At 49.7% G+C, this 25,224-nt stretch overlaps 2 protein-coding genes across 3 annotated transcripts in view; one reads left to right on the top strand and one right to left on the bottom strand.

Moving 5' to 3' along the window:
- The window catches only part of LOC102453851 (acid-sensing ion channel 2), a 383,449-nt gene extending 364,267 nt beyond the window's left edge, over positions 1-19,182 (bottom strand). For both annotated transcript variants that reach the window (XM_075911312.1, XM_075911313.1), the window contains exon 1: positions 17,880-19,182. In XM_075911312.1, the coding sequence (XP_075767427.1) occupies positions 17,880-18,428 (549 nt within the window). In that variant the 5' untranslated portion in view covers positions 18,429-19,182. The remainder of the gene's footprint in view (positions 1-17,879) is intronic.
- A 111-nt stretch (positions 19,183-19,293) lies between these two features.
- Positions 19,294-22,281, top strand: LOC142820967 (uncharacterized). Its single transcript, XM_075911211.1, has 2 exons — positions 19,294-21,532; positions 21,728-22,281. Exons 1-2 carry the CDS (start codon positions 20,995-20,997, stop codon positions 22,279-22,281), a joined length of 1,092 nt encoding a protein of 363 aa, XP_075767326.1. The 5' UTR covers positions 19,294-20,994.
- Positions 22,282-25,224: the final 2,943 nt, after the last annotated feature.

Below are 25,224 nucleotides of genomic sequence, written 5' to 3' on the forward strand. Positions count from 1 at the left end.
CTGATGCCCTTGTGTTTCTGTTTCTGCTGGGATTGTTCAAATGCAAAGTAGCCACTCAAGCATTTCTCTGTAATGAGATTGGGATAACAAACTAAAGTCAGCAGGTTCAGGGCAGGTCTCCACCCTGCCAGGAATGATGTTTGCATCACAAGGTGCTGCTCATCCTTCTGATTTGGTACTGAGCAACTGTTACAACACTGCCCTCTGTTCTTTTGAACAGGATGCCACCCTGAGACTCTGGCCATTTGTTCTTTCTGTGGGACCTGAGGCACATCCTGCAGGACCAAGGGCATTAGCCCCAGTGCCTTAGCCCAACTGGGCAACAGATTTCATTCTCCCTCCCTAGATTGCAGTTGCATGCAGAATTCTTTTTTGATTCCTGTCCTAATCGGTACCCAATGCTGCCGTGTGCTGTTAACCCATAGGGCAAGAACATGCCTGTGGTCCAGTGCAAAGGGACAGGAACTTAATTCAACTCCAGTCCTGCTGCCTCAGTGCCACAGCCTCACTTCCCTTCCTGTTCCGGCCCAAGGCTCTCTCCCACAGCCCCAAGCATGCAATGAGCTTCAGGTTCCCCCGCTCACCTCCCCTGTCCTGGCTCTATGCTTGTTCTACTTACCACCACCCCAGGGGAGAATGGGACAAGAAACTGGCAAGCCTGGGAGAAGAGGATATCCAGTCAAAGAGAAATAGGGCAAAACTGGTTCCATATAGGAACAGATTATTCATTGTTCCTGGCACAATGTTCCCTGTTGGTCTTTCCAAGGGCACTGGCCAGACCTGAAGAGACTACAGACTTCCCAACATCCAATGATTTAAACCACTGCTCTTTCTGCCTGATGGTGCCTGCATTCAGCAGTGGATGAAGTGATTTCCAAGTTTTCAAGGTCCCCTGGTATGAAGAGCACAATGCTCGTGCAACCTAAAGCAATGCCAGCTCTCTGAGTAAAGCTGAACAGCACTGTATGCCAAAGAAGCTCCGTGAAGCTCAATTTGACAGCCAAGGAGCTCATCCAGAGCAACACGGCTTAGAGAGAAATTTAATGTTCTCTTAATAAGACTCTAGCATGTCAAATTGTCCTGGCTACTCTATATGACACAGGATTCTTTAGAATGGGCTCCTACACCCCCGGGCCTAAGCCAAGCATTCTGTGCCTCACGGGAAAGTGCTAGCCATGGCTCATGCCTAAGGAATGGTGATGCAGCTTCACCGTCTCCCTCCCCCTCCCCATTGGCTTTTCTCTTGTGCTCAATATCATCCTGTCTCTGCTCATCCTTCTCAGTTAGCGGCACTGATGTGGGGCTCTCAATGTGGGGCTCTCATTCCTATCCCCACAAGCTCTCTCCTCAGGGTATTTCGAGCAGGTCAATAGGTCTCATGCCGATTCACACCCAGAAGCTACACAGGCGTTTTCCTCTGGAGATAAACAGCAGAGAATTCATTTTGGTGATGACAGGCAGATGCTTACAACTCTCATGACTCTCTAGAGAAGCTGTGGCCAAGCCGAGGCTTGCGAGCCACTTACAGCTCTTCCCCCACCACCCCAAGGTGCAGCTCGCGAAGCCCTCACCTCCCCCCTTTCCCCCGTAGTTTGAAAGCTGCCCATGCGCTCCCAAAAACAGCCCTCTTGTCCCGGCTCCCTGTGCTGACCCGGGCAGGGGAACCATCCGGTGTGGCCAGGAAAGCTGCAGAAATAAAAATGGCAGCAGGCGGCGGGAGCCTGCTGTGGCCCAAAAAGCCTCAAAATGTGTTTACATGCATTTTCTTAAAGGGGCATAGCCTTTTTTTAGAGGGTTGGTTGGGTTTTTTTTTTCCATGACCAAACGCGACTGGGGGCTCCTTTTAAAGGGGCAGTCCTTTTTTTTTTCTACAACTTTGCCCAGAATGGGTTGGCCACCCCTGCTCTAGAGCCATGATATGCCAGGTAGTCAGCTGGAAGGTTTAGCCAACCTCATGAGGATCCACACTCTGGTGTCCCAGGGCCAAATTTTGTTGGATTCCTGGAAGTTTCTTTGGGCCTATCTGGACTCCTCCTAAACCAGCTGTGAAGATTCCTTCTTGCGGGAGAGAATACTCCCTCAGTCTACTGGAGAGAAGACCATTTCAGGCTAGAAAAATATATGGGCCTGCAATTTACAGCCAAGAGATCTTGCCCTGTTTTGGCCTTGTCTGTAGCATCTGGGAACTACCTGTAGGGGTCCATGGGAGAATTCAGCCAGTGCATATACTGCACTGGGCTGCAGGAGGCCTAAATTACCACTCAAGCCCTGCTGCAGGGTGTGTGCTGAGGCAGGAAAAGGGGATTTGGATTTCCCCAGGATGAAGTAACCCATAAACAGCTCAGCTGTGTCTACACTGGGCCACTTATTCCGGAAAAGCAGACGCTTTTCCGGAATAAGCTGCGAGCTGTCTACACTGGCCCCTTGAATTTCCGGAAAAGCACTGACGATCTACTGTAAGAAATCAGCTGCTTTTCCGGAAAAACTATGCTGCTCCCACTCAGGCAAATGTCCTTTTTCCGGAAAACTGTTCCGGAAAAGGGCCAGTGTAGACAGCACAGTACTCTTTTCCGCAAAAAAGCCCCGATCGCGAAAATGACAATTGGGTCTTTTTTTGCAGAAAAGCGCGTCTACATTGGCACGGACACTTTTCCGGAAAAGCATCCTGCCAATGTAGATGCTCTTTTTCCGGAAATACTTATAACGGAAAACTGTTCCGTTTTAAGCATTTCCGGAAAAAGGTGCCAGTGTAGACGTAGCCCTCTTGGAAAATGACCAGTGCCACACCAGGCTGTAGAGCAGACTAGAATGCTGGGAGTTCTGAGAGACATAGCACAGAATTTGAGCCAGCCTTTCAGATCTCATGGCTTTCTGTTTAGTGTCCGAAGGAAAGGCAAGCCATGACTTTCAGTGTGCTGGGTTACAGAAAGCTAGCAAAGTCTTCATAAACAATCCCTACAACGTGTTCTTGCACAATGTGTAAAATGTTAAACAAGCAGGAGGCTAAGGGTGAAAGATTGTATCTTTCAGAGACGAAATAACTAATTAATCTTATAATTAACAGGGCAGAGAAATCCACTTGGAAGTTCTTATGTTTCAGCTTGATGAATTCAGCTGAGGCCCTGGCAAACTCAAATTATTGGTCTGTTAGCATTAACTTCTGTGAATGTCCTCAATAAGTCACAGTCCAGTGATCAATTTTACAGCAGATCCTTAAAACAATGAAAGCCTTCCTCTTCTCTAATTTCTAGTAGATCACTTTGCTTCATTCCCTGGACAGCATTTAGCATATTCTCTCAACATGTAGCGTATTTGTTCAGTTTAATTCTATTCTATTATCCTCAAAACTTTGTGGCCAGATATTACATCCACCTTTGGTTCGAGCAAATTATGAATATGTAATTCCTTTAACCTTTCTTCATAAGTCAAATCCTACATCCAGTAAATCTATTGCAGACGATATTAAACTGCTCACAAAACTAAGTGATTAGGCAACAAAATGGCAAAATAAATTTAATGTTGATAAATGTAACATAACGCACATTGGAAAAAATAATCCCAACTATACATACATAATGGGGACTAATTTAGCTATAACTACTTAACAGACAGATCTTGGAGTCATTGTGGATAGTTCTCGGAAAACATCCACTCAATGTGTAGCAGCATTCAAAAAAGCAAATAGAATGTTAGGAATCATTAAAAAGGGGAGAGTGAATAAGACAGAGAATATTTATTGCCTCTATATAAAACCATGGCATGCCTATAACTTGAATATTGAGTACTTCCACAGGCCAACCATGTGCTGTGTGAAGAAAAACTTCCTTTTGTTTTTTTTTAACATGCTATCTATTAATTTTATTTGGTGATCCTTAGTTCTTAGGTTATGGGAACAAATACATTTCTTTTCCTTATTCATTTTTTCCACACTAGTCATGATTTTATAGACCTCTATCATATCCCCCCTTAGTCTTCTTTTTTTAAGCTGAAAAGTTCCAGTCTTTTAAAACTTTCTTCATAAGGGACGAATTCCAAACCCCTAAGGGTATGTCTAGACTACATGGCTCCGTTGACAGAGCCATGTAGATGACTTTACTACACATAGGAAAATTAAATGGTGATTTAAATAATTGCCTCTTCATTTACATCAAAATGGCCACCGCGCTGTGTGGATCAGCTGTTTGGCGGCACAGCGGGGCAGTCTGGACAGGCCATGGTTGACAAGGGAAGACTTTGTCGACCGCCCTGGTAAACCTCATTTCACGAGGCATACTGGAGCGGTCGACAAAGGCTTCCCTTGTCGACCGCGGCGCATCCAGACTGCCCCGCTGTGTCGCCAAACAGCTGATCCGCACAGCACGGCAGCCATTTTGATGTAAATGAAGCGATGATTATTTAAATTGCTGCTTCATTTTCCTATGTCTAGTAAGCTCATCTACATGGCTCCTTCGACGGAGCCATGTAGTCTACACATACCCGAACTGTTTTTGTTGCTCTTTTCTGAATCTTTCCCAATGCCAATATATCTTTTTTTAGATCAGGCGACCACATCTGTACTCAATATTCAAGTTATAGGCATGCCATGGTTTTATATAGAGGCAACTTGCCAGAGGAGGTTGTGAAGACCAGGACTTTAACAGGGTTCAAGAAAGAACTAGATAAATTCATGAAGGTTAGGTCCATCAATGGCCACCAGCAAGGATGGGTAGGAATGGTGTCGCAAGCCTCTGTCAGAGACTGGGAATGGATGACGGGAGAGGGATTGCTTGATAATTCCCTGTTCTATTCACCCGCTCTGGGGCATTTGGCATTGGACACTGTCGGAAGACAGGATACTGGGCTAGATGGACCTTTGGTCTAACACAGTATGACCATACTTATGTTTTTGTTGTTATGCAATTTCCCCTCAATTTGTCAAAATCTTTCTACCAAACTTACAGATAGTATTTGTATGTGCAGTTTTATCAGGGTCACGTTATACTGCCCTAGATCAGGGCAGGGTCTCTCTTTATATTGCATGAAAAGTAATTTAAGTATCCAAAACAGAACCAAATTAGTGTTGGCCAAAAATTTTTTTTACAAGAATTGCATCCCATCAGAAAATGCTAATTCGGTGAAATTGAAGTGCTTTAACATGTATACAGGCAGTCCCCGGGTTACATGGATCCGACTTACATCGGATCCCTACTTACAAACGGGGTGAGGCAACCCCGCACTAGCTGCTTCCCCCCAGCAGACCAGGGAGACGCAGAGTGGCTTTTCTCAGCAGACACCTCAACTTGAGAATAAAGGACTGAGGGAAGCGAGGTGTGGGAGAATAAAACTGAGCTCTGGAGAAATGTTTGGCTAGAGTTTCCCCTACAATATGTACCAGTTCCGACTTACATACAAATTCAACTTAAGAACAAACCTACAGTCCCCGGGTTACATGGATCCGACTTACATCGGATGCCTACTTACAGACAGGGTGAGGCAACCCCGCACTAGCTGCTTCCCCCCAGCAGACCAGGGAGACGCGAAGCTAGCGCCCCCCCCCCCCCAAGCAGACCAGGGAGCGGCTTTTCTCAGCAGACACCTCAGCTTGAGAATAAAGGACTGAGGGAAGTGAGATGTGGGAGAATAAAACTGAGCTCTGGAGAAATGTTTGGCTAGAGTTTCCCCTACAATATGTACCAGTTCCGACTTACATACAAATTCGACTTAAGAACAAACCTACAGTCCCTATCTTGTACGTAACCCGGGGACTGCCTGTAATATCCTTTACATATGTGAGCAGAGTCTGAACCACTGCTTCCAATGCAGCCAACTGAATGGGGAAGGGTGTGGTTATGCTCACTCAGTCATTTAGCCCTGCAAGATAAGCAACTGTTTATATGTCATGCTGGAATGGGAGAAGAATCCTGGGTGTGGTTATGTAAATCCAGTTCAGTCAGTACTACAGGCCTGATGGATGGTCAGTTGTTGGAATGGAATGTGGTGTGTTGTAACTAAGGGTACATCTACACTAGCTCGTTAGTTCGAGCAAGGTAGGGTAATGAGGGCAAGCGGAGTTGCAAATGAAGCCCGGGATTTAAATATCCCAGGCTTCATTTGCATGTTCCCGGGTGCCGCCCTTAGTCCAAACTCCGTGCCCGCGGCTAAGATCCTAATGATCCTAATTCGAACTACCGTTACTCCTCATTCCACAAGCAGTAACGGTAGTTCGAATTAGGATCTTTAATTAGAACTACCTACTCCATGCCGTGTGTAGATGCAGGCACGGAGTTTGGACTAAGGGGGATTTTAAAATGGCGGCACCCAGGGACTTGCAAATGAAGCCTGGGATATCTAAGGCTCGAGCCAGTCCTGTGTGAGATGGATGAAATGTAACCCCTAGATCTTGAACCTGGCCTTGGCTGCTGCTGGTGCTACCTGGCAGAAGGGTTACATATTTAACAAGTCAAATGACAGTCAAAACAAAATATTTGCAGAATATTTCATGAAAAATTCTGTGATTGACTTTTCATCCCAATTAGGGACAAAATCAGGTTTCATAAGCCCAGAATTCCCTGCACAATGGCAATTCTACATTCCAATCAGCCTCTGAGCAGCTAGCCTGTTCTAAAAGAAACCCTCACCCCTCTCCCTGAGAGATGGGAAAAGAGTGTGGTTTTGGCAGACGGTCACACTGATGAGGAACAGAATGTAAAAGGGATCATTTCAACTCTTCGGTTCCTTCAATAGCGATGAAAGTGGGGAGGCATAGCACAGCTCAGAGGACACAGGTCACCTTACTCAACCTGTGAACATTCAGTCCCAAGCCAATTACTTCAACTCCCTCCCAATCTCCACAGCTTCCATCCTCCTACCCTCTACGCTCTTCTCACCCATTACCCTTCCCTTCTCCCTTCTTTGGTGCTCCTGGTCAATCCCCTCCTAGCAAAATCGCCCACCCAAAAATCAAACCAAAGCTAATGAATATCATGACCCTTGTGACACATGCTTTGGAAACTGAAGTGATCTGTGCTATATGTATCTTCAAGGGCTTGCTAATGATGCATTCAAGTGTGAACTACAAAATAGCAGAGGCAAGGGGAGAGTAATTAATGCAAATGCTCAATACTGAGAACAATATAAGTGATAAGTTCTTTTGAAATTTCACCCCATGGGGAAACAGTATAGTTTGGCTTCACTTGGTTCAAGAAATCTATGAACATAAAGGACATGAGAGTGGATAAAGTAACTGCTCTGACCTGTGACCCAGCCCTGAGGTACTTTAATCCTATAAGGGATGTGGAAGGTAGGTGACACCTTGCACGAAAGCTGGTTGCTGTTTTTAAGATCTGTTTTCTCTGTGATGCTTTGGTTCTGAATAAACAGAACTTTGCTTTGTGAAGACTGTCTGGTCATGGGTTCTCCCCAGCATTGCCCCCAAGATAACAGGACTAAAGACAGACTTTCTGAGAGAAACACAGTGGCTGTGTCTAGACTGGCAAGTTTTTCCGCAAAAGCAAGTGCTTTTGCGGAAAAACTTGCCAGCTGTCTACACTGGCTGCTTGAATTTCCAAAAGTACACTGACTTCCTACTGACTGAAATCAGTGCTTCTTGCGGAAATACTATACTGCTCCCGTTCGGGCAAAAGTCCTTTTTGCTCAAAGCTTTTGTGCAAAAGGGCCAGTGTAGACAGCTCAGATTTGTTTTGCGCAAAAAAGCCCCGATCGCGAAAATGGTGATCAGGGCTTTTTTGCGGAAAAGCGCGTCTAGATTGGCACGGACACTTTTCCGCAAAAAGAGCTTTTGTGGAAAAGCGTCCGTGCCAATCTAGATGCTCTTTTCCACAAATGCTTTTAACAGAAAACTTTTCCGTTAAAAGCATTTGTGGAGAATCATGCCAGTCTAGACGTAGCCAGAGAGTTGCAGGAGTCTGTAGCGTAAAGGTCACGCTCCAGTCTGAAGGGAGAGATTTGTGAGATCTTGCCTAGAGAGAGGTGATGGCTAGAGGTCTGAGACCTCAATGAGTTGTCCACAAGGAGGTGACCAAATGGTAAAAGATGCAGTTAACTTTTGAATTGTGACAGCATTGGAGTGACATTTGTCAACCAGAGCTCTGTTTATATGTTCTGTTCCTTCCCTCTTAACCATTCATCATTCTTGTCTAATTAGATTTTTAGTTCTTCAGGACATGAACTCTCTCTCCTGCTATGTTTATACAGCTCCTAGCACAGTGGTGCACTGATTTCAACCATGATACTTAGAGACTACTGTAATAAAACATCATCGTCTTCATCATCAAAGTCCTTGCAGCCTGGTCAGCAGACAGAAGCCTTGGCAGTGGTGTTCTAACAACAAGTGAGAGACTAAATTCAACTGGCTCCATTTTGTAGTTTTGAAATACTGGTTGTACAAATCAGGAATATATTTAAAGCTTCCATCCCTCATCACAATAATTAAATGCAGTACTCTTCCAAAACAAATGATGAAAGCAAGCCAGACTCTGAGTTATGTTTAAAACAAGAGCGCTAAAAATATTTTTTAAATTGGAATTTTGTTATAAAAAGGGAGGGCTGTTGATTAGTGATTGGGTAAAACAGTATGTTTGTAGCACAGCAAGAAGGCAAAACATGACACAGTTTGCTACAGTCATGCTACATATTCCCAGGGACAAATAAGGTTCTTGCAGACACTTTAATTCTACCCTTACTCCAGCAATAAGCATAATATATAGGTCTGCAATCAGAACTAAACAGAATATGAACTCAACACTGGTGTCTCTGCTATTTAGCTTGATGCATGCCAGCCAGGTATCTGGCAAGGGGAGCATATCCAGAAAAAAAGAACTTTACAGGCATACAAGAACAAGGCAGATTTTTACAGTACTTCTAGCAAATGAACCATGTGCACATCATATATCCTGCAGCAAATTAACACAGAAGTCTCTATCCAGTTATTATTCCATAATGTCTCTATTCAGAGAATAGATGATGATGGTTCTAAAATGAATGGAGAACACAGATATCTATTAACTATACAATGAATGAAGCAGCCCTATAAATCACAGTGTTCGACATGGTTTGTTTCACAGAAATGTAATAAACAAAACAGAATGAAACCTTCCATTTCTCAATTCAGTTTGTATACCTCTCCCCTATAACGTGTGTCTTGCTAGTTACGATTTTCCAGTTAGTATCACAGGTAAGAACACTGCCTTTATTTGGGGGGATCTTAAATCAAAATGAAGTCATTAGGTTCTCCTGGAGTTCAGCACAGAGTATATATTAATAATTTTCTCATAAAAATCAATGCATAAGGGACAGGACAATCATGATAAATAATCTTCAAACAAAAAGAGAGCTGTAGGTACTAATCAAGTGATATCGTACATGGAACTGACCGAACAAAAACAATAGCTCAAGATTCTTGGTACAGATATGTCCATTTGCTTCACAGTAACATGAAGACCACCTGTAATTAAGCTTGGTAAAATTAATTTTTTATTTTTATACTTTTGACAGATAATAGCAATGATTCTTCGTAAGCATTTTCAGTGTATGGTTATTGATTTAAATTGTTGCAGTTCAATGAAATGATTAGATTCCTAGAAATGGCAAGGTTGGAAGGAACCTCATGAAGACTCCTAGTCCAATCCCTGGAATGAGGCAGGACCAAGTAAACCTGAGAGGAATTGTCCCAGTAGCAGGGATTCCACCTCTAATAACAGGGATCCCAAACTTCCCTTGGAAGCCTGTTCCAGAGCTTATCAGTCCTTAGAGTTAGAAAGTTTTACCTAATATTTCACCTCAAACTCCACTGTGGCAGATAAAGCTTATTGCTTTATTCTACCTTTACTGTCCTCTTTGTAACAGCCCCTTAACCTATTGGAAGACTGGTATCGGGTCCTTATGTCCCCCCCTTTCCCCCCAATCTTCTTATTTCCAGACTAAAATTGCCCAGGTTTTTTAAGTTTTCTGCAGAGGTCAGGTTTTCTAAACCTTTTATCATTTTTGTTGTTCTCCTCTGGACTCTGTACGGTTTCCTAAAGTGTAGCACCCAGAACTGGATGCAGTACTCCAGCTGATGCCCCGGCAATACCAAGTAGTGCAGGATCATGTCCGCTGTCTCCTACATTCAACATTTCTTTTAATAAATTTCAAGATGATATTAGTCTTTTGTGCAACTCTTGATTCATATTTAATTTGTCATCCACTGTAACCCCCAAATCCTTTTCAGCGGTACACCACCTAGCTAGTTAGTCCTCATTTTGACACCGTGCCTTTGATTTTTTCTTCCTATCCACACTCGTGCTTGTCTTTAATTCATTTCTTCTTGTTGCTCTCAGATCAATTCTTCAATTTGACAGGGTCATTTTGAATTGTAATCCTGTTCTCCAAAATGCTTGCAATCCCTCCTGCTTTGGTGTCATTCACTGTTTTTGTAAGCATACTTTCTATTACATTATTTAAGTCATTAATGAGAATATTTAATAATTCTGGATGTGATAATTTAATACAGGCAGTCCCCGACTTACACGGATCCGACTTACGTCGGATCCGCACTTACGAACGGGGCTTTCTTGCCCCGGAGGTCGGGGCGAGAAAGCCCCGTTCATAAGCTGCTCCGGTGCCCCTGGTCTGCTGGAGACCGTCTCCAGCAGACCAGGGGCACCGGGCGGGTTCCCGCGCTTCTGAGGCTTTGCCAGAGCAAAGCCTCAGAAGCGCGGGAACTGCCGCTGCTGCCGCTTCAGTCCGGGTGCCTGTGGTCTGCTCGGGACCGTCCCCAGCAGACCACAGGCACCGGGACTGAAGCGGCAGCCGCGGCGGGGTCCGCGCCTCTGAGGCTTTGCCAGAGCAAAGCCTCAGAGGCGCGGCACCCCGCTGCCGCTGCGGCTCTGCTCCCCGTGTCCCTGGTCTGCTGGGGGGCGGGGCGCAGCTATTGTGCCCCCCCCCCAGCAGACCAGGCTTTTGTTTTGGACCCTGGGGCAGAGTAGCTGGGGCGCTGCCGATTGGTCCTGCAGCGCCGCTCTGGGCACTACTGGACCAACCCAGCAGCACCCCAGCTGCTCTGCCCCAGGTCCTGATTCAGCCGCTGCTGGTCAGTTTCAGCAGCGGCTGAATCAGGACGCCTGGGGCAGAGCAGATGGGGTGCTGCTGGGTTGGTCCAGTAGCACCGAGGAGCGGCGCTACTGGAGCAACCCAGCAGCACCCCAGCTGCTCTGCCCCAGGCGTCCCCAAGTCAGCTTCTGCTGAAACTGACCAGCGCTGACTACAGGAAGCCAGAGGCAGAGTTGCTCTGCCCCGGGCTTCCTGGAATCAGCTGCTGATCAGTTTCAGCAGCAGCTGACTTGGGGACACCTGGGGTTCTTAAGTTGATTCTGTATGTAAGTCAGAACTGGCGGTCAGTTTCAGCAGCGGCTGAATCTGGACGCCAGTTCCGACTTACATACAGATTCAACTTAAGAACAAACCTACAGTCCCTATCTTGTACGTAACCCGGGGACTGCCTGTAATTATGTAATCATTTAATTTAATAATTCTGTCACATCCCTCTAGATCCAACTTCTAAGTCTGACATAAACCATTGACAACTACTCTTTGGCTACGTCTAGACTGGCATGATTTTCCGCAAATGCTTTTAACGGAAAAATTTTCCGTTAAAAGCATTTGCGGAAAAGAGAGTCTAGATTGGCCCGGATGCTTTTCCGCAAAAGCACTTTTTGCAGAAAAGCGTCCGTGCCAATCTAGATGCGCTTTTCCACAAAAAAGCTCCGATTGCCATTTTCGCGATCGGGGATTTTATGCACAAAACAATTCTGAGCTGTCTACACTGGCCCTTTTGCGCAAAAGTTTTGCACAAAAAGGACTTTTGCCCGAACGGGAGCAGCATAGTATTTCCGCAAGAAGCACTGATTTCAGACAGTAGGAAGTCGGTATACTTGCAGAAATTCAAGTGGCCAGTGTAGACAGCTGGCAAGTTTTTCCGGAAAAGTGGCTGATTTTCCAGAAAAACTGGCCAGTCTAGACACAGCCTTTGAGTTTGCCCACCTTATAGTAATCTAGACTACATTTCCCTAGTTTGCTTATAAGAATGTCATCTGGGACTGTTTCCAAAGCCTTAATAAAAAAATCAAGATTGATCTCATCCGTCCACTGAGCCAGTAACCCCGTCAAAGAAGGAAACTAGAAGGCTGTGTCTACACTGACATGAATTTCCGGAAATGCTTAAAACGGAATACTATTCCATTTTCAGTTTTTCTGGAAAAGGAGCGTCTACATTGGCAGGCTGCTTTTCCGGAAAAGCCCTTTTTCCGGAAAAGTGTCTGTGGCCAATGTAGACGCGCTTTTCCGGAAAAGAGCCCCGATCGCCATTTTCGCGATCGGGGCTTTTTTCCAGAAAAGACTACTGGGCTGTCTACACTGGCCCTTTTCCAGAACAGTGTTCCGGAATAAGGACTTATGCCCGAGCGGGAGCAGAATAGTTTTTCCGGAATAGCGGCTGATTTTGTACAGTAGAGCATCGTTGCTTTTCCGGAAATTCAAGGGCCGGTGTAGACAGCTCGCAGCTTATTCCGGAAAAGCGGCTGATTTTCCGGAATAAGTGGCCCAGTGTAGACACAGCCGAAGGGTTTGGCATGATTCGTTCTTGACAAATCCATGCTGGCTATTCCTTATCACCCTTTTATCCTTTAGGTGCTTACAAAGTGATTGTTTAATAGTTTATTGCAGTACAGAGTCACAGACATAGACTTATAGGCAAGAAGGGCCCACCAGAGCATCTAGTCTGACTCCCCAGTACATCACAGGCCACCAGCACTCGCACACTGAATCCAAGAACAGAAATGAGCCCACAGTATTACAGACCACAGCAGACAGGACTATGCCGGCCAACGGCAAAGACCAGAAGGGACTCAGGTGAATCAGTGGTCAAGGGAAGGGAAATGATTATGTGAGACATATCCAGATCACACTAGCAGGTGAGCTACTTTCACATGCTACAGCAGAAGGGGGAAGAGGGGCGCGGTCATTGCCATACATTTTATGCTTTTTATGTTTTTTTACTTTCTGTTTTTATTAATTTATACAGACCCATTGCTGGAAATTATGAAGGGGCCACAATTATTTAATGACAGGAGATGTTAAGATTCAAAAAATTGAAGTTTTATAACTGTTCAACACACAGATCAAACTACATATCCTGAAATCAAACATTACATTCTCAAGTAGCATTTTTCTTCCTTTGCTACTCTGTAAATTTCTGTTACCGTCAATGGAAATGTGCTTTCCTCAGCTTGTGTGTGTGCGATGAAATTGATATTTCCCAACAAACATTTATCACTTTCAAGCTTATCTATAATACTTCAATCCAGCCTTGCCATAGTATTACTTCCTGCATGACTCCACTGGTGCGCTACTCATGTTCTAAAGTTCCAGCTCAGGACAGAATTCAGTACATGTGTTTAAACCCTATCCTGAATACTGCTACTGTTCTCAATCATAATGCTGTCTGGAATAAGGGCCTAAAAGAACGAGACTCAAAAGCTTCTAAGACCAGGTTCTGCAAATGGAAACTCCCAGGCACAGCTGCATAGAAGTCAGCTGAACTCCTTATGGCTTTGAGCAGAACCATTTGCAGAATATAACCCATTGCCATTTTTGTTCTTGATACCATAACTACGAAAGCCAAGTCAGATTTTGCCTTTCATTAACAGCCATTCAAAAACGATACGTACATTTGCTTTTCACATAAATATGTAGCGATATTTTAACTAGCCACATTAGTTCCCTGTACATCCTGCCACAGAGAGTTCCACAAATCAGTTGTGCAGTGCCAAAAAAAAAAAAAAAACAGAACTTAAAACACTCAACCCTGTATCTATTTTGAATTTGCTGTCTATAATTTCTCCTATATATACTATCTCCTCCCTCTTGCATTTTGGAAAATGGTAAACAAGAGCACTTACATTTTTCTTTAAGCATCCAAGTAGCTATCTGAATTGCAAAATACCATGTTAACGGGTATACATTCAATACATTCAGCTACTTTACCTGCTTTATTTTACATATCTGTGCATAGCTCCAGCAACACTCTTTTGGTTCTTTGTTCGTCTATTACATTATCTGCAGAAAAAGCAGAAGCTTTGCATGACACACAAACTCAGCTCAAAGCACTTCCGTTTTGAACATGAGAACAAGTTCTGCCTTCCCATCCCATCCCATCCCCACCCCTAGCTCACACTGGAGTCAATGCAAGCTGCGTAGAGTGTCTGAGAATAGAACCTGGAACCCCCAGAACTTCTCAAATGATAGAGGCATGAATTCAGGCGTGGTCTACACTAGGAGCTTAGTCAGAAATTAGCCTCATCAAGCAATACATCCAACACTACCAAGTCCGTTATTCCAAAACAAAGGACCACGGAATTCAAACTCTGTAGTCCTGCTTTTCACAAGGATTAATGCGAATTCCAAACTTGTAAGTCCAAAATAATGTTAGCATGGACATTCCGGTGCCACTAATTTGAATTTATTGGCCTCTGGGAGGCCTCCCGAAGCTCCCCAAAGTGCTTTCTGGGGCTCTGAGTCCAGGGTAGGGCATTCACATTAACGGAGCCTGCCTCGGAGTACGTTTGATTCTTCCCCGTAGTGAAAACACAGAATTTCAAATTTGTAAAATCAGGTGCCCAGAAGTAGAATTTAGTAAATTCTAAAAAATAATTTCCTAGTGTAGACATGGCCTCATATTCAACCTTCAGGTCAGCTCAGAATGCAATGTTCTCGCTTGACTAGCCTGCCCAGCTGCAACACTGATGATGCACAACTCATTCCTCTGCTCCTACCCTCAAGATCTGGATTCTGATCTGTCTTGCCACCATAAACAAGAAGGATGGGGAAAAAACATATTCATTAGTCTGAAGAAGACTGTAAGAAACAGCTGCTACAGTCATTGGTACCTGGATGGTTGGCTGTAGCATCAAACAGAAGTCTACATTTGCTGTCCATGGAATCCTTCCCTAATATCAAGCAGAAACAGTGCTTGAGGCTTCGTGTTTCTCAGGATAAAAGTGCCTACAAATAACCTCTTCCTTGCTCTCTAAGATTTTAATAAGAATTAATTAAAACCGGCAGTCATTACTGCACTCATAAATGGAGCAAAATATGTACGCTATCGACGGGAGGGTGGCTGTTTTCAAAATGCAGGTTGAATTTCCCCTTCACTCCCTGCTTCTTATTCATGAGTTTTCCTCTGCTGTCCTATAGGGTTTTGTGTATCTACTCCTAAACAACTGCCAGCAAAGACCAGACCTCTTCTTGTTAGCACAGGCAGCTTTGTTAGTAAGATGAAACTCTGCCACTTCTGCCCATAGATACAGTAACACATGCTAGCTCAACAGCACCTAGGCTGAGCAAAACAGACCCACAGGGGCGTCGTCTCGTCTCTCCTCCCCTCCACCCCTTTCCCCCATCTCTTTACAGTTTAGCAGCCAGCCAGCCTCAAGTGACAAGTTTCAGAATATTGTTTCTCTTGATTTTAGGTATCCATCTCAAACTAGGTATACAGGCTAGGGAACTGAATGCACTTCCTGTGTGCAACAGCACTGCAAGGTCACAGCTCAATCTCCCTAAAGACTCTCAGCGCACGTGGCATTTAAATCGCAACCTGCATCCTTTTCTCCTTGGTAGCTCTATCGAGATTGGAAAAGCAGAAAATTCCAGCCCATATATTAGCCTGCAGTCAATGGAGGAGGAGAGGGGCATTCAAAGAAGTCAAGTGATAGCTGCCATTTATGAAGGTGCATTGCTGCCATGGAGTTGCACTTAAAATCCCAGAGAATGCCAAGGGATGACTTGCGCAGTAATGTCCTGTTCATTGAGAACAAGGAAAGCAGAACTAGACCTGCAGCTTCACTTGACTCCTGTCCACACACAAAACCCCTGGACTCAAGTGCAGCGATGCTTTTAACTTGGATTGCCTGGCTCAACAAGGAGGTAAGCTGCAGTTTGACTTCGCACAACTCACAGCTGCTAAGAAGCCTCAGGGCAGCTGTATTCGTTTGCAACTTTTTAAAAAATGAGTAGATCTGTGGCACCTTAGAGTCTAACAAAAATATATACCTAATAGCATGAGCAACAGTCTCTCTATTCACATGCAAGCAGGCTCTGTGGACACAAGCTGACCTGGGGAGATTTTTCTTCCCTGTTGGGGCTGGAGAACTCTGGAAACTTAGGGTATGCTGGAAGCCCTGGCTTCTCTAAGGAGGAAGCATTTGTGGGCAGTGCCAGCCTGGGAGGAGTGGGGGTGACAGTTTTTAAAGCAGAAGCCTCCCAAGAGACAGACTTGTTCTATTGGGAGGCAATACTCTTTTATTTGCTGCCAGCTGGGGCTCTCCTGGATGAAGTTCTACAGCCAATCTTGGGGAGACAGGAGCGCACACAGCAAATCGGCTAGGCAGCCCATAAGAGAGGAGTTCTATCAGGGATTCCATGGGGACAGGATGGTTACAGAACTAAGGGCTGAAGAGGGGAGGGTTTCTAACTCTGATCTTCTCAGTGTTGTTAGCATGATTAATGATTTGCCATTATTGCCAAATTCAGAAACACGGTTAAGAAGCTGGCAGGACTTGGGTAGACGGAACTGCAGCCTAGAAGTGGGAGGGAGGAATGATTTTTTAATATGACCTTGTGCGTGGGTTTTTAGATGTCCAATATGCCACTGTAAAGCCAAGCTTGTTTGCCTTTCAGTTTGACCTGTGCTAACAAGGACAACACTCTCCCATTTGACCCTTCCTGGGCTGAACTAGAAACTAAGCCCAGGTGCCTTGCACTGCATGCTGGCCACCCACTGTGCATATGTCCATCCACCGCACCACCCCGCACACAATAGAATTCTGCCCAGAGCTTTCTGAGCCAATGTCATTCACACGGCTGCTTCCTCTGTGTCAAAAACCACACCCATAAGCTCCTCTGTTGGTGCTACAACTAGAGATTGGGGGTGGGGGCTGGAAGTAGTTTCCATTATATACTGTTTACAGTTTGGTCCAGTCACACTCAGCACCCTACTATACAAGTTGTTCTTTCACCTGTGTCCCAGAGATAGTTCCTTGGCTACTCCAGCCCCAGATCACTTGTCAAAGTTGCAGCAAAAACCCAGAGGGGGCTGAATATTGATGTGTTTCAGTTCTGATCACCAACACAATCGTTTTTCAAAACAAAGCTGGCAGCCAGCATGTCCCAATTCACATCGGCAAAATCCCATGGCGACCTCCCAGATTGAATTATGGGATTTTAGCCCCCATCTCCCCCTTCCTCAAAAGAAAAACTGAATAAAACGACCATGCCACATACTTGAATGTCCAAAGCAATCTAGCAGAGTCTGCACCTGTTTTACTGCTATGTCTCAGAACATGTTAGTTTTCAAGAGACAACCTGTTCCAAGCTAGCATGCTGACATTCCCTGGAAAAGAGCCAGGTCACAGCCCTGTGACTTGGGGAGGGGAAGTTAAATCCTAACCTGCTTTGGCCATGGGGAATAAAGTGCTAAAGTGGGGCCCTGATTGTAACTTCTGCTTCCCTCCACAACCCCCACCTAGTACATTGGTGGCACCTACCACCCTGGAATGTCAGGGTGGGCCAGACTCATGGGAAGCAGGGGGCAAAAAAGGCCTGGATCCTGACCAAGCTGGGCTGGGAAGTTCCTGGGGGCTAGTCCCTAAGGAGGGGAACACCTACTGAGGAGAGCTGAGCTGACTTGGAGACAGGAAAGGTGGGGAAGAGCATAGCAAGGTCCTGATTTGGAGTGGGAGTGCGGGGTGGGGAGGGGGGATTAGAGATGCGAGCCTGGGTGAGGGGGTCACCGAGCTCAAGCTCTGACGGAGGAGAGCCCCGCGGCTGGCTGTCCTGGGCCCACTCACCGCGGAGAAATTGTGGGGCCCGCACAGTTCGCCGCGGTACTTGCAGGAGAGAAGCATGTCCTCCAGCTGGTGGCCCAGGCGGTCCATGAAGTCGGCGCTGATGCCCTCGTAGTTGCGGGGCGGCAGGAAGAGGCGGAAGTCCGCGAGCTTGGCAAACCACTGCAGGCGCGCCTGGTCGCCGCGGAGCAGGTCGGTGAGCAGCGGGCGGGCTGTGCGGTTGGGCAGCAGCAGCCCCAGCCAGTGGCCGGCGTAGTAGAGGTCTCCCTTGGAGAGGCGGGGGAAGCGCAGCGGGTTGTTGTTGCACAAGGTGACGGCGGGGAAGGGCAGCTGGCGGCTCCACTCGGTGCGCACCTGGGTGTGCGAGGGGAACGCGAGCCAGTGCAGCAGCCGACTGGAGGACCAGGAGAGGAGCAAGCCCAGCGAGGTGCAGAAGGCCAGCACCCAGAGCGCTCGCCGCTGCAGCGCCGCCCGCCGCCAGCACATCTGCCGCAGCCCGTGCAGCCGGGGGCGCAGCAGCGGTGCCCGGCGCGCCCGGCGCCCCCGCGCCATGGGCGCGCCCCTCCGCCGCCGCAAGGCGATCGCGGCCCCCCGGCCCGAGACCCAGCATTCAGTCAGGCTGCGGCCAGCAGCGGCCCCGAGCGGCTGGGGCAGCCGCCATGGGGAGCCGCCGGCGTCAGCAGCGGGGAACTCGCAACCGGGCAGGCGCTCCGGCGGCGAGGCATGCCCGGCACCCTCCGCAGACGGGCCCCCTCTCCGCCGGGCCCTGGCGCCTCTCCCGCTGCGTGCGCTCGGACACCGGGCAGCCCTCGCCCCTCTCCCTGCGGCCGCGCCCTGGGCAGGCGCCTGGACACTCGCTGTAGGGAGACTTGCGCCGGGCACCGACTCCTCGGGCGCTAATCCCCTTCCCCGCCACCGAGCGCCCCGCGGGGCTGCCCCAGCCCGGCGCTCGATCTAGCTCCTGGTCTCCAAGAGCCCCTGCCGCCAGTCCCGCGCTCGCTCAGGAGGCCATGGCCGGGGACGGGGTGGCGCTGCCCGCCGCGATCAGTGCCGGGGCTCGGCGGGGCTCTCCTCTCTCCGCTGGCCGCAGCGCATCTTCGCACAATCCCACCCAGAGCCGCTTCTGCCGGGTTCCGGCGCTGCACCGGCTGCAGCTTCCTTCTCCCAGCGACGCCGCTGAAGGGGAGGAGGCGCCGCAGCGGCGGTGGCAGAAGGGAGGCGAGCGAGGCTTTCAAATCCCAGCCCGGGGCTGGGCGCCGGGGCTCGGGCTGCCGGGCGCAAGCTCCCTCCGCCGGCTTCCCGGGGCGCTGCGCACTGGGCCCCCTCCGAGCCCGGGTGGGGGGAGGTGGAAGCAGCAAGTCCCCCCCTCCCGCACCGGGTCAGAGCAGAAGCGGGCGCGGGGGGGCTTCAGGCGCTGCCCAGGCGGGAAGCGGAGCGAGCCTGGAGCCCTCCGTGGCGCGCGCCCTGGAGAGGCAGGAGGGGTTCCCGGCGCGTAGCGCGCTGCTGGGGAGCGGGGCACGACGCGCCCGGCTCCAGCGAGGAGGGGGCGGCGATGGGTGGGTGGAGGCTGCTCTGCCTCGGGCGCAGGCAGCGCGCGCCCGGACTCTTATTAACCCTCCCCGCCCGCCAGCAGCTTGGGCAGGGGAGCTCTACCCCGGCCGGGCCTGCGGAGCAGCAGCCCGGAGCCAGGGCAGGTGGAGGGCTCCAGGGGCCACGGGAGGATTCATGGGTTGCTGGGAGGGGGGGTCTCGAGGCCTGCACACCAGATTAGGCGGGTGCGATGGGCCGATGCAAGGGCCCCCAAGGGAAAAGGGGTTTCTCCTGATTCCCTCTCAGCCGGCAACCCCATCTCTCCCCACGCCCCCGAGTGATTCCTAGCAGGGACACGCAGCAAGGCCGCGGGGACACTCAAGTATAGTGGGTAGCGAGAGCCAGGGAGCCAACTGTCTACGATAGAATCCGCTTCAAGCCGGGGGGGCGGGCGGCAGAGACCCACAACCCACCCTCCTCTGTCAGCCCAGGCCGCCTTACTATGCCACGTACCTTTTAAACCTCCTGCTGTCCCCTCCCAGCCCGGCCTTTCCTTCCCACTTGCACATTAGAACACACAGGTGAGGCTTCCCCTATGTGACTTGTTGCCCTTTTGATAGTTCTCACAAGCACCTTGTCTACTTGAAGCCAGACTTTGTTTTCTCTGTTGCCAAGGGGCAAAGTATCAGGATGTTTCCAGGCAGAAACAAAGAGAGGGCTTTCAAGTGCCAATTACATTCTTTGGTTTTTTTAAATCTTTTGCATATTTCTCAGTTTAAACTGAGAAATGAAAGGCTAATATCCACCAACAGTCAGGGTACTGCCAAGTTTACAAGTGGAGTGACACCATTTTATTACTATTAATTTATATAATGAGAACGGCTAGGCTACATCTACACTGCAACGCTACGTCGGGATAGCTATCTCGCGTCTTAATACCAAGCCCGTTATTTCAGGCTCGCTATTCCAACATCCCAATAAACATTCCACAAGGAGTGAGGAATGTTTCGGAATAGCAGGTTATTTCTAAATTTAGTGCTGTGTAGACAGGCCAAATTATGAAATAAGCTTTTTTGAAATAAGATTGAAATAAGATTCACAATTTATGTAGCTCAAGTTGCATCCTTATTTCGAACTACAGTTCAGTGCAGATGTAGCCCTAGAGGCCCCATCAGGATTAACACACAGAAAAGAGCGCTGGGTATGTCTACACTACAAAGTTAATTCGAACTAACAGGCGTTAGTTCGAATTAACTTTGATAGGCGCTACACATGCAAACCGCTAGTTCGAACTTAATTCGAACTAGCGGAGCGCTTAATTCGAACTAGGTAAACCTCATACCACGAGGACTAACGCCTAGTTCGAATTAAGTAGTTCGAATTAAGGGCTGTGTAGCCACTTAATTCGAACTAGCTGGAGGCTAGCCCTTCCCAGCTTGCCCTGGTGGCCACTCTGGGCACCACCAGGGAAACTCGTATGCCCCCCTCCCGGCCCCGGAGCCCTTAAAGGGCCACGGTCTGGCTACAGTGTTTGTGCCAGTTGCAAGCCTGCCAACACGCAGCCAGAAGACCCTGCACCTGGCACACCATGAGCGAGCCACCCGATGCCACCCAGCCCTCCCCCTCTTCCCGGGAGCCTGCCCGGGACCGCAAGAAGCGGGCGCCCGTCTGGTCAAGTGTGGAGATCGTGGACCTCATCGAGGTTTGGGGGGAGGTCTCCAATGTCCATGATCTCTGCACTAGCCACAGGAACGTGGCCGTCTACAGCCACATGGCTGACAGCCTGGCCACCAGAGGACACCTGCGGACCCGGGAGCAGGTCCGCTGTAAAATCAAGGACCTGCAGCAGTCCTACTCCAGGGCATGCCTGCCAGGGGCCGACCTGGAGGCCTGCCCCCATTTTCAGGCCCTGGACTGCATCCTGGGGGCTCACGCCGTCCATGCCCCCCGGGTGGTGATAGACCCCGGGGCAGAGGGACCCGTCCCGGATACGGAGGAGGAGGAGCAGGAGCAGGAGGACACCAAGAGCCAGGAGCCTGCAGGGAGCCTGCCCAGGATCCAGGACCCACGAGGCACCCCACAGAGCACATCGCCTGTGTCGTCCGAGGCCGGGGAGGCCTCCACATGTGAGAACCATCATGCTCCCCTTATGTGTATGGTGGGGTGGGAGGAGAGAGAGCCCAGGGACCATGCTACTGGGCCTTGCCCGCCATGGAGCAGCAGCTGGGTGTCATGCAGGGGCCCTGGCCTTGCAGAGGGGGGCTGGGATTCACCCATCTTGTCCCCAGGGAGAATTGACCGCTGCTCTTGTTTCACCACAGCTGCAGCACCTGGGACTGCAGGGCGCACCCCCCCCTGCAACAGTCACCCGCACCCAGGCCAGCAGGCGTGCCAGGAACCAGGAGGAGTACCAGCGGTGGCGCCTGCGGTTCCTGGATCACCAGCTCCGCACCCAGGACCACTGGGTCCGGGAGGACCGGCGGCTGCGGCAGCAGAGTTTGGAGGCGCTGGAGAAGCAGGGCTGTGCCCTCAGAGGCCACCTCCAGACCCTGGTGGACAGGTTCCTGCCTCCTCCTGCACCGACCCCTGCAGCCGTCCCAGCTTTCATTCCTCCTCCCACTCCTGCTCCCCCTCCCGCTTCCTCCGCACCCCCTGTCCCTCCTGCCCCACCCTCCACACCCACTCCCCCCTGACGCCCCCGCACCCGCAGTGCTGCAAGACGGGAGAGCCAGCCCGACCTCCAACCCTGAGCTTTCCCTTCCCTTCCTCCCCCTTTCCAGCTCCCTCCTCCCTGGTTTTCCCTCCCTTCTCCCACCCTCACTCCTCCCTCCCCCCATCCCAGTTATGTAAAATAAAACGAGATTTTGGTTGTTAAAACAGATGTCTTTATTTGACATTAGGAAGGGGGGTTAGGGAGGGGAAGGAGGAGAGGGTGGAAGAAGGCCCCAGTGGGGCATGCAGGGAGACTTCAGTCCTCCTCCTCCACCTGGAAGCTATGCCGCAGGGCTTCCCGGATCCGGACAGCCCCCTGCTGGGTTTCCCGGATGGTGGCGGTGCGGGGCTGAGCGTAGTGGCCAGCCATGTGGTCAGCCTCAGCCATCCAAGCTGGCAGGAAAGCCTCCCCCTTTCTCTCGCACAAATTTTGCAGCACACAACATGCTGCCACCACGGGAGGGATATTGTGCTTGGCGAGGTCGAGACGGGGAGGCACCTAAATCTGGCTTTCAATTGTCCAAAGGCCCCCTCCACCACGATGCGGGCCCTGGTGAGCCTGGCGGGAGGGGTTGAGGTGCCCCGTGTACGGCTTCATGAGCTAGGGCTGTAGGGGGTAGGCCGCATCCCCCACCAGGCACACGGGCATGTCCACGTCCCCGACCCTGACGTGGTGGTCGGGAAAGAAGGTCCCGGCCTGCAGCCGCTGGCACACGGAGGAGTTGCGGTACACCCGTGCGTCGTGTGCCTTGCCGGACCAGCCCACATTAATGTCTGTGAACAGTCCCCGGTGGTCACACACGGCCTGCAGGAGTATGGAGAAGTACCCCTTTTGGTTGATGTACTGGGAGGCCTGGTGTTCCGGGGCACGGATGGGGATGTGTGTCCCATCGATGGCCCCCCCGCATTTGGGGAAGCCGAGGGCGCCGAACCCCTGGATGACAGCGTCCGGGTCGGCGAGGCAGACCACTCTGCAGAGCAGCACCCGGTTGATGGCCTTGACCACCTGCAGAGGGACACAGGAAACCGCGAATCATTGGGGCGCCCGGGTGGCTGGGAGTGTTCTTGCCCTGGCACTGCCCCGCACCCCACTCCCGGAAGCAACCCCCACAGGCGGCATGTAGTACAGCCGGGACAGACCGACCCCTCCGGTGCAGGGCACTTTCACCTCCTTCCCTCCCTCCCCCATTTTCCCTGGGGTGGCCCATCCCCTCCTTGCAGCCCCCATCCCCTCCGGCCCAGTGGCTGGTGAGTGCCATACCTGCATGAGCAGTGCTCCAACAGTGGATCTCCCGATGCCGAACTGGTTCCCGATGGATCAGTAGCTGTCCGGCGTGGAGAGCTTCCAGAGGACGATGGCCACACGCTTCTGGGAGGGGATGGCGGGCCTCATGCGAGTGTCCCTTCTGTGCAGAGCAGGGGTGAGCCACTCGCAGAGCTCCAGGAGGGTGTCCCTCCTCATCCTGAAGTTCTGGGTCCACTGTCTGTCTCCCCAGCGCTCCAGGACGATGCAGTCCCACCAGTCGCTGCTGGTGTGCAGACGCCAGATGCGGCAGGGCACGCTGGTGTCCGGGCACTGCTGCGGATCCTCCACAGACCCCAGGGAGGCCAGGTGGAGAGGCAGGGGGCTGACGTGCACCAGGTGGTGCCAGGCAGCCTCCAGCCATTGCTGGCAGGCTTGCAGCAGCAAGTCCAAAAACTGCACCAGAAAACCCAGGGCGAGCTCTGGCTCCATGTTGCCAACTGCGGCGGTGGCCCCAGAGAGAAGCACCGACACAGACAGGCACAGAGAAAAACGTTTTGCTGTCCCTCGGCGAGGTAGGCAAGCAAGCGGAAAAGCTGAGAACCGGCTGTCCAGGGGGGTCCCTTTAAGCACGAGCCTCAGATGGCCTCAGACAGCAGCCACACAAAGCAACTACTGACCTGATGCCCTGCCAGAACCGGTTTCAGCTGCCCTTAAATGCGCCCCAGCGTCCAATCAGTGTGGATGCCTTAGTTTGAATTAGCAAAACGCTAATTCGAACTAGTTTTTAAGTCTAGATGCGCTAATTCGAATTAGCTTAGTTCGAATTAACTAATTCAAACTAAGTTAGTTTGAATTAGCGCTGTAGTGTAGACATACCCTCTTTCCCCAAAGCTCTCAAGCTGCTAGCTACTGGACACATGTGGCTATTTGGCCAGTTAAGTGTAGCTAATTGGTTTGAACAATGTGGCTATTTGGCCAGTTAAGTGTAGCTAATTGGTTTGAACAATGTGGCTATTTGGCCAGTTAAGTGTAGCTAATTGGTTTGAACAATGTGGCTATTTGGCCAGTTGAGGTGGCTAGTTCCCTGTGAGCTAGTTCACTACCCAGCAGGGCTACAGCCAAAATAAGCTACACAACTTGAGCTACGTGAAATGCATAGCTTAAGTTGAAATAGCTTATTTTGGCATTTGGCGCTGTTTGCACAGAAGGAAATCTGAGGTAGAGCACTCTTCCTCTTACTTCCCTTACTCCTCATAAAATAAAAATTACAGGAGTCAGAGTAAGAAGTCCTCCATCTCAACATTATTTTGACATTATGTCAAAATAGCTGCTTGTAGTGTCGATACGGACTATGAAGCAAAATGCAGGACAATGTAGCACTTTAAAGACTAACAAGATGGTTTATTAGATGATGAGCTTTCGTGGGCCAGACCCACTTCCTCAGATCAAATAGATACAGACTATGTTATTCTGGAATAACATTAGTTATTCCAAAATAACACTGCTGTGTAGATGTACTCGTTAGCACTAGCCACTATAGTTCACTATGGGTATGTCTACACTACCCCACTAGTTCGAACTAGCGGGGTAATGTATGCATACCGCACTTGCTAATGAAGCCCGGGATTTGAATTTCCCGGGCTTCATTAGCATAAGCGGGGAGCCACCATTTTTAAATCCCCGCTGCTTCGAACCCCGTGCAGCGCGGCTACACGGGGCTCGAACTAGGTAGTTCGGACTAGGTTCCTATTCCGAACTACCGTTACTCCTCGTGAAACGAGGTGTACCGGTAGTTCGGAATAGGCACCCTAGTCCGAACTACCTAGTTCGAGCCCCGTGTAGCCGCGCTGCACGGGGTTC

Source organism: Pelodiscus sinensis, chromosome 29 (assembly GCF_049634645.1).
Source record: "Pelodiscus sinensis isolate JC-2024 chromosome 29, ASM4963464v1, whole genome shotgun sequence".
In the NCBI taxonomy this organism is placed as follows: Eukaryota; Metazoa; Chordata; order Testudines; family Trionychidae; genus Pelodiscus; species Pelodiscus sinensis.

Coding starts and splice junctions, on each gene's coding strand:
- LOC142820967 (XM_075911211.1), top strand. CDS start 20,995: ATGAGCGAGCCACCCGATGCCACCCAGCCCTCCCCCTCTTCCCGGGAG. Junction 21,533..21,727: donor GGCCGGGGAGGCCTCCACAT/GTGAGAACCATC, acceptor GTTTCACCACAG/CTGCAGCACCTGGGACTGCA.